This window comes from Sus scrofa, chromosome 2 (genome assembly GCF_000003025.6).
Source record: "Sus scrofa isolate TJ Tabasco breed Duroc chromosome 2, Sscrofa11.1, whole genome shotgun sequence".
In the NCBI taxonomy this organism is placed as follows: Eukaryota; Metazoa; Chordata; class Mammalia; order Artiodactyla; family Suidae; genus Sus; species Sus scrofa.
In genome coordinates this window covers 76,929,583-76,938,551 of record NC_010444.4, presented here as the reverse complement: position 1 = coordinate 76,938,551, position 8,969 = coordinate 76,929,583, and the positions used below count along the sequence as shown (strand labels likewise).

At 62.4% G+C, this 8,969-nt stretch overlaps 1 protein-coding gene across 1 annotated transcript; it reads right to left on the bottom strand.

Moving 5' to 3' along the window:
* Positions 314-8,969, bottom strand: MEX3D (mex-3 RNA binding family member D). The gene is made up of 2 exons (XM_013994841.2): positions 8,354-8,969; positions 314-2,510 (listed from the first exon to the last, which is right to left on the bottom strand). The coding sequence occupies exons 1-2, from the start codon at positions 8,931-8,933 to the stop codon at positions 1,141-1,143; spliced, it is 1,950 nt and encodes a 649-aa protein (XP_013850295.2). The 5' UTR covers positions 8,934-8,969; the 3' UTR covers positions 314-1,140.

Here is an 8,969-nt window from a genome sequence, read left to right as displayed (position 1 = left end):
AGAGCCAGGCAAATGCCCAAGAAGGGGCCGCCCACCACCACCACTACCACCCCCTCCACACCATGGCTATCCCCACGGTTGGTTGTCCCCCAGGGATGTAAGGTCCTAAGCCTCAAGAAAAGGGGACCTGCTAGATCTCCTTTTCCTGTAGACTCAGTGCCCACAGCACAGGCCTTACAGAAGAGCCTGGAATTGGAGTCTCCTGAGCCCTAATTCCTTCATCTGGAAGACTGGGGGGCGAGGGGCTGGATCTAAGCCCCCACCCTCACCCCTCCCTTGCCCACGTCCACCCGCCCCACACCAGGCCAAGGGCTCACATGTAGTAAAAAGACTTTATTAAGAAGGCTTTTGAAGTCAAAAAATAAAACTCTCGATACAATTTTCTGAACTCTTAGGTCAGCTCAGCAAATATATAATCAGTAATTTAGCTGTGTAAGATTAAAGGTCCGTTACTTTATTTAAAATAAAATATATTTTAGTTCTTAAAATTTATTCCATAAAGTACATATTTCCCTATAAATTCCCTACATATACACAAGAGGTAAAAAGTAAAAGTTTGAAAAAAAAAAACCAATTAAAAAATTTAAAAACTGACAACAGAAAACACAGCAGAAGGGGATTAATAATTAAAAAAAAAAGTTAGAAAGTTCTGGACACCCCTCCCCCCTCCCCCCTTCGGCCTGCCTGGCTTACATACTAACAGGTAAGGGGTTGGCCCCAAAAAGGGAGCCCTCCTCCTCATGGAAGTTTCCGCAGAGGCTAAGACCGCGGGAAAACACTGTCAAATGGATATCTGCTACATACAAAAGAACAAAGGAGCGCTGTAAAAATCCTCTTTTTCTTTTTCTTAAAAAGATCACCCTAGCGTGGGGGTGGGGGTGTCTTAAATAAAAAGTGCAAGCAGGCAAGCAGGCCTTTTCTCTGATTTATTTTAACCTGTCGACTCAATATTGTCATTTGTTAAGAACTGAGGTGCCACTGGGCCGCCGAGTCGCCGTCTCCACGCCTGGGACCGGAGTTAAAGCTCGTCTGTAACACTGGCCATGCCGCCCGCCCCCCGCTCCCCACCCCCGCCCGATCCGCGATCCCCGCCCCGCGCCCGCGGACGGCCTGGGCCCGCGGGTGCGGCGAGGTGACTGGCTAGGAAAAGATATGAATGGCCTGGGTGGCGGGCGTGCGGCAGGCCGGGCACTCGGGCTCGCTCTTGCCGCAGATGCGGACGGCGCAGTCCATGCAGAAGAGGTTGTGACCGCAGGGCACCAGCGCAGCCATCACCTCGCCCTCCGCGCACACCACGCACTCCCGTGCCAGGGCAGGGGTGGGGGCGGGGGGCGGGGCGGCCAGGGGCTTGCGGCTGCTCTCGGTGGCGCCAGAGTCCAGCGGGGAGGCCGAGGAGCCACTGGGTAGTGAAGTGGCCGTGGAGAAGCTGGAGCCACTCGAGAAGGATGCTAGGGAGCCCTGCGGGGGCCGCCAAGGCAGGGCACCCACCGGGTCGGGTGCGGGGCGGCGGGCCAGCGGGAGCTCCAGTCCCAGGCCGCCGGGCTCAGGCAGTGTGGGCGAGTGTCGGGGTGTGCCTGCCCCACTGCTGCGCCGGGCGCCGGGGCCGGGGGTCGTGGGGGCCCCGTTGACAGCCGAGCAGCCGCTGAAGGCCGGCAGGGGCGCAGCCCGATCAAAGGGGGCCCAGATGGTGGCCGCGGCAGGGACGGTCAGGTCCAGCGCCAGGAAGTCGAAGCCAAAGTCACAGTCCTCCGGGGCCGGTGGCCCCGCAGCAGCCCCGGTACCGTCCCCACCGAAGGTGAAGCCCCCGTTGCCTGAGGCGCCGTAGGGGCTGGCGGGGCCCGCGTCTGGCACCGGCACAGGCACAGGTGGCCCCCCGCGGCTGCCGGCATAGAAGGCCTCGGGGCCTCCTGGGGCACCCAGGGCAGCGTCCCCTCGGAGACTGGCCGTAGGCGCTGGGGGCCGTCGCCCCGGATTGGGGGCCTTGGCCCAGAGGCCCGCGGCCGCCCCAAGTAGGTCCAGGCAGACGTCGGTGCCATTGGAGTGGAAGTCGCTGTCCGGGCCTGCGTCGGTGAAGGCACCCGTGCGCAGAGTGATGTGGGCCTCAATCTCCTCTCGGGCACGGTCCACATTCTCTGGCATGCCGGTCACGGCGAACACCGGCTCCTTGTCACGCCCGGGCGTTACGATGTACGTGTGCGTCCGCTGCTGGATACGCTTGATGGTGGCGCCCTTGGGCCCCACCACCAGCCCCACCACGCGGTAGGGCACGCGCACCTGGATGGTGGTCTGTCCTGGCAGGTTGGGCGGGCCTTGCGTCGCGCCAGGCAGCCCGCCAGCCTTGCTGCGCGTGGCACGGATCACAGAGAAGTGCTCGGCAGCCGACAGGATCTCGCGCTTGGCCATCTCCACGTCCTCCTTGCGGCCAGTCACAATGAAGACTGGCTCCTCCCCACGCACCGGCGTTTTGATGTACGTGTTCGTCTTGGCGCGCAGAGCCTTGATCTTGCACCCTGGAGGTGGTGGGGGGGAATGGGGTGGGTGGAGACACGGTAAGGGCAGGGACCCCTCCCTGGGACAGCCCCTCCTGGCAGCAGCTGCAGGGGACAGCTAGTGCCCTGAGCTGAGAGCCCCCACCTTCCCACTGTAAGCTCAGACTCCCTCCTCCAACCCCGACCTCAGTCTCCCCTCTGGTCCTGCCTCCCCCTGCCCCATAACAGGAGGATTGGCAAAAAGGCAAGGTGGGACCCTGTTGTGGGTTGAAAGGTGTTCCCCCAAATTTATGTCCACCTGGAACATCAGAATGTGACCTTATTTGGAAATAGGGGCTTTGCAGATGTAATTCTCAGATGAGGTCATACTGGAGTAGGGTGGGCCCTGAATCCTTATAGGGGAGGAAAGACACACAGAGAAGACGGCCACAAGCCCAGGCACGCCAAGCCCTTTGGCACCAGCAGAAGATGGGAGAAAGGCCGGAACAGACTCTCCCCTAGTGCCTCTGCAGGGAACCTGGACGGTGGACACCTTGATTTCACATTCCCACCCTCAGGAAGGGTGTGAGGATTCTAGAGTTTCAAGCCACCGAGCTCATTCTGTCAGCCCTAGGACACTGATGCAGACCCCGACAGCAGTTGCCCACAGCCGGCTGCGTGCAGAAACCAGGCTGATTGTGGAAATAGCCTCGGATTTCCTTCTGACCAAGTGACCCGCCCCCAAAAGGCCTCAGTGGTGGCAGCCGCTGAAGGGAAGCTTGGGGATGCAGCCTGTGGCTTTATTGCTCCTGCCCAGGCTGGAGGCTGACCCTGCAGAAGGTGCTGGAGTGCCCCTGGGGGAAAGGCGCAGTCCTCGACCAGGTGTCAAGGCAGCCCTGGTGGGGGTGGGGGTGGGGTGGGGGAAGCAGCCTCTGAGACCACCTGCCAGAGTCACTGACACCCCATAGCTAGGTTTTTTTTTTTTTTGCCATGCTTTTGGTATGCAAAAACTTCCAAGCCAGGGATCAAACTTGCGTGCCACAGGTGCAACCTGAGCCACAGCAGTGATGCCAGATCCTTACTCCACTGAGCCACCAGGGAACTCCCACCCTGGGGGGGAACCTTTTAAGACTTCTTGAGTTTGGGCCTGGGAGTCTAGGAGAGTCCCCTCCAAGTTCTGGGGAGGCCAAAGGGACACAGATATTGTTTCTACATAAACAGAGGGTGGCATTGAGCAGAGTAACAGTGTGGCTAACTTCTCCAGCAAGGGAAGATACAAAGTTACCAGGACTGCTGTCTGCCAGGAAGAAGTCAGAGAAGGGGCGGTGGGGGCTGCAGCCTTCTATCCAGGGGCTTAGGTAAAAGCTGCACAGGAGAGTGGGGGTCAGAGATCTCCCTGAGAAGGAGGGTTAGCAGACATTGCTTTCCTCCCATCTCCTGGCCCCACTTCCTGGTCCCCAGCCATTCCCTCCCCACCCGCCTGGTATCCTCCCCCTGGTGGCTGTGGGGCTCACTGACAACCCCAAGGCACCTGACCTGTGGCTGCCTCCACTGGGCAGCTAGGAGGCCCCTCCTGACATTCCCCATCTGTAACGATGCACTAACTGCTGCACCCCCCACCCCATCCTCTCCTTTCTGCATCACTTTGCAGTCCTGCACGCCCTCCTTCAGGAAGCCCACCATGACTATGTGGGGCCAGCTCCCCGCCACTTCTCATAGTTTATCCTCATACCCTATGTCTGACATTCTCAACTCTCAGGGGCTAGGGGACTATGCTCCAAGGGCCAGAGCACTGGGGGCTGCTCTGGGCACTCGAGGGACTGTCCCATGCCTCAGGCTTCTCACCTGCCAAAGAAGGGCAGCAACAGTCTCCCAGGTCTAGGGGCAGGACTGGACAGGCTGAGGACTGGAGAGCGGCCCAAGGCTAGCACCTGCCTTCATGGGTCTCAGGGGCAGGTGGAGAGGGAATTACAACCTTCCCCAAGTGTTTGCTTCCAACAACCTAAGTTAAGGGAAGGGAAGCGAGGCTGGAAGGGCCAAGGACTCACTGAAGATTGGGGACACACACGGACGGACACACACACACACATACACACACCCAGATCTCTGCATGGCTGGAAGTGAGCCATGCTCCCAGTCTCAAGGAGGGCTGAGGCAGGAGGCCTGGACCAGAGTGTTGGGAGAGCCTAGAAAGTCACAGGCTGCGAGTCATGTCTCCACATGAGTGAGATGATAGGGGAGGGGGCTGGAAAGGGGCAGCAGAGGAGGGAGAGCCATGATGGGTCAGGGCCAGGGAGGAGCCCGGCAGCTTTCCACTCACCTCCCCCTATCCTGCCCTGGCCCAGAGGGTGGCCTTGGGTAGAGCCCTCAGTGGCCAAGCAGAGCCTAGTTCACAGTCCACGCTTCAGCTGAAACGCTCACTCCAAGCCCCACCCACACTAAGACTCCTCGAGGTGGCAGAGCTTAGGGGGTGGGGCTGCAGAAACCAGGACTTTGGGGCTCTAGTAATCCTGGGGGGCACAGCGGAAATGCATTCTTGGGCCCTGCCCCAGCAACACCCACCCCATTGCAGCAGGGGTGGGGCAGGGCCATGGGTCCCTAATGCAGGCAGCCCTCCTGCCCTGCTGCTCATGTGATCCCATATTAGGGTTGAGGCTACCCATCCACTGGGCACTCAGGGAACCAGGCAACACGGGCTCTGCCCAAGGAAGCCCATGCGGGTGGTCAAGGCCACACTTCTCAAGGAAACTTCAAGGAAGTGTGGCGGAGCTGAGGAGGCCACCCTGGGAAGGAGGCTGCCTGTGGGAGTGCGCTTCTGGCTAAGGGGACGGGGGACAGAGGTGCAGAAGTGGGCTGGGGCTGCGACAAGTCAGCCTGATACACTGCTAGCCCCAACACTGGGGGGTGCTGTCCCTAGAGCAGGGCTGAATCAAGGACACAGAAACTCCCTGCAGATGGGGCAGGGTGTGTCTACACTCACCAACACGGGGAACCCCCAAACTCGGCCCAGGAGTTGATTCCTATGCCTCACGGGGGAGAGGTAAGAACATCAGGGTATGGGCCCCCACCACCCCTAGAGTGGCCCTGGGCCCACATGCCATGCCCGCAGAGGGTGGGCCATGCACAAGGGAGAGAGAGGAGCAGCAAGCCAAGAGGCCCCCATCACCAAGGGACACGGAGAAGACCTTGGGGCAGGCAGGTCACTCATTCCTAACCATGACCCTGCTGTGCTTCAGACCCTGGCCTGGCACTGAAGACCCAACCCCAACAAGCCTGGCCATGCCCCGAACTTGGGCAAGGGCACAGGGGAGAGTCTCAGAGGAAACAGGTCCATGGTTATAGGGCAACCCCCAGACTTTTGCTGACCAGCTGGTGATGGAGACGACCCCCCACCTGTCCTTCTGCATTCCCGCTTCTCCTGTTTGTAGAAGGGGGCTACCTCCCCACCACCCCCAACCCTGGGAAGGTGGGAAGTTCTTTCCAGGCTCAGCCCTGCTCCCTGCAGCACAGCCCAAGCTCGAGCAACCAGGGTTCCAGTCCCAGCCCTGCTGACAGTCTCTGGCAGCCTCTCCCTCCTGGGCTGTGACTGGCAGTGGCAGAGTCCTCTCTGGTGACGCCTTGGGACCTCCTCAGTGGGACCAGGGTACCTTCTGGGCCTCCCAGCCTCGGGGAGGAGAGTGCACTCCAGGGACCCCCAGAGGGTGCATGGACCCCCATCTGGGGAGAAGACCGAGGCTCACAGGACAGGAGGGGGGTGTCTGGGAAAGGGCGACCTCAGGTGTGGGGCTCCGGTGGGCAGAGGCCACTGGGCAGGTGTGCCCCTCCCACCCTGCCCTAAGGATGAGCTCAGGGCAGGCCAGGCCCTGCACTAGGCCCAGTGGAGCAGTTAGCAGGGACAGGTTTCACGTCCAAGGACCCCGAGGGTGGACAGTGGAGTGGGTGACCAGGAGAAAGGCTGGGGCAGGAAGAATCTTCCAGGGTGGGAGAATATGGGAGTCACAGATATTTCTAGAGCAAGGGTAGCTGTGATGCTGCCAACCTGTCCTGGCATTTGCGCTCCTCTCCCTGGTGCCCTGTGCCCCATGAATGGGGTGGCTACTGTGTGCTGGCCCGGGGCTGGGAGAAGCAGCAGCATCTTGCCCGAGAACCTCACAAAAACCCCAAGGGAGGTGCTCATGCTCAGAGCCACCCCAGTCTGGGGAGTGTGCTCAGGGCCCGTGTACCTCTGGAGTCTGCCACCAGTAAGAACCCAGGCTGGCACCCCATAACCAGGTGCCAAACACACATGAAGGAGGACAGGGTGGAGCCTGATGACCCAGCCACCAGACTCCTGGGCCCTCTGCCTGACCCCTGCCACTTGGGTGGCTGAGGCCACTCTGCCTGCTTGGGTGCCACAACACGTGCATTCTCACAGAACTCACCCTCAGGCTCCACCTCCCAGCAGACCAGCCTAGTGACCTTGGGCAGCAGCCCCCAGGCCTCAGCCTCCACATCTGCCCCAAAACAGGCTCTTGGACACTCAGCACAGGGCAGCAGTCTTGTCACATGTCCCAGTGCAATTGCAGGGGACAGGGGCAGGGAGGGAGTATCCTGAACAGGAAGGTGTTAAGAGGGTGGCAGAGGACCAGGCATGGTCTTGCTCAGAGAACAGTTTACCTGTTCCTCTCACTCCTAAGAGCACATCCCTCGACCCAGCACCACGCCTGGCTCTCCTGTGTCCACATGTGGGGAGGACAAATGAATGACTGGATGTACCTGCCTCCAAAGCCAGAGGACTGGCCGGCTCTACAGCCCCACCCACCTGGAACTAGTAGAGGGCAGTGTCCGGGGCATCCCCCTGGTCCCCTGCCTGTGGCCACTAGGGTGACAGGTCACCTTGCAATTCAGGCCCCCTGCACTGTTCTTTAGCTCCTATTACTCAGGGCCCAGAAGCCTGGACCCTTAGCCCTACCTTAAGCCCCGCCCAGGCCACACCCCATGTTCTAGAACCTGGCTGACCAGCAGGGAGCCACAAGGGGGGGGCAGGAAGGCAGGAGAAAGTTGAGGTTGGTGGGCAGGCAGCTAACAGGGTGGGTGGGTGTGTGCTGGGCTGGGCACTGCCCACCACCCTCCGGCCCGCCCGCCCCACAGCTCCAGGGCCAATGAGCGGCCGCCGGCCTGATGTCACCCTGCAAATCTCAGCCTGGCTCTCTAACAAAGAGAACAATGGGGCGGCCACTGGGACGCTCAACAGTGCTGCTCTGGGACCCCGAGACCCTGGCCCCGCTGCTAGCCACCTGGGCAGGGAGGGCTGTGGTCCTGGACCTCAAAAGAGACTTCCAGGGGGTCTTGTGCATCCCCCAAATCCCTGCTGGGGACGGAAAGCAGGGTAGAGATTCTCTCATCCAATCCTGCCCCTGCCCCCAGAAGGATGCCCAGACCGGCAAGTCCCCTTGTACACTCTTTGTGAGCCAAACTTCACTCCTGACCCTGCCTAAGCGCCCCTGCTCCAACCACCCCCTCCACTAAACCCGAGTGAACCCGCCCCGTGCCAGTTTTGGGTGTGGAGCTCCCAATGCCCAGCCCAGCCCCCTTATCCCTTGGATGCGACCGCCCGGGGCCCAGGGCCGTGCAGGGAGCTGCACGCTGGGGCCTTTCCAGGCTGGAGGCGCCCAGACAAAGGCGGTATCGGGGCTGGAGCCTCGAGGGGGAGGAGCAGGGGCTGCGCCCAACTTTCTCCCTCGGCCAGCGGCAGGACAAAGGCGCATAAGCGGTCACTGAGGCCCGAGTCCACGCGGGGCGTGGCTGGGATCTGGCGTCCAGCCGCGGGCTGGACTGGGCGGCCCCTCCTGGGGTGAGCCGCGCAGGGACCCCCGGGGGCGGCGCCCCCGACGGCGGCCACTCACCCTGGCGACCCACGATCTCAGCGACGTGCTCGGAGCTCGGCACGGGCACACACTCGGTCATGTTCACGCTCTTCTTGCGGCTGCCGATCACGCTCATCTGCTCGGCCAGCAGCGTCGGGGGGCCCAGGGCCGCGGGGTGGGGCGCGAAGCCCGCGAACACGTCGGGCGGCGACGGCCGAGGGCTCACGTCGGGCTCCAGCAGCGGCAGCGGGCCGGGGGCCACGGCCACTCCGGGAGCGCCCGTCTCGGGCCCGTCGGGGGGCGCGGGTTCCGCCTCGGTCCCGCCGTCTGTGCCCCCGCCCGCAGCCGCCGCACCGTCCCCGCCGCCCGCGGCCGCCCCCTCCTCGTCCTGGTCACCCGCGCCCCCCAGCCCCAGCTCCGAGAGCTGGTCCAGGGCCAGGCGCAACGCTGCAGCCGCGTCGTCGGGCTCGGGCGGCGGCCGGGGCGCGGGCGCGGCCTCCTCAGCACCCTCGGGCGGGGGCGGCAGGGGGGCCGGGCTGGGGTCCGCGCCGACCGCCGCCCCGGGCCCGCCACCGCGCGCGCCCCCGCCGCCGTCGGGCTGGCCGGTGGAGCTGGGCATGGCGGCGCTAGCGCTCGGGCCCGCGCTCCCGCCTCT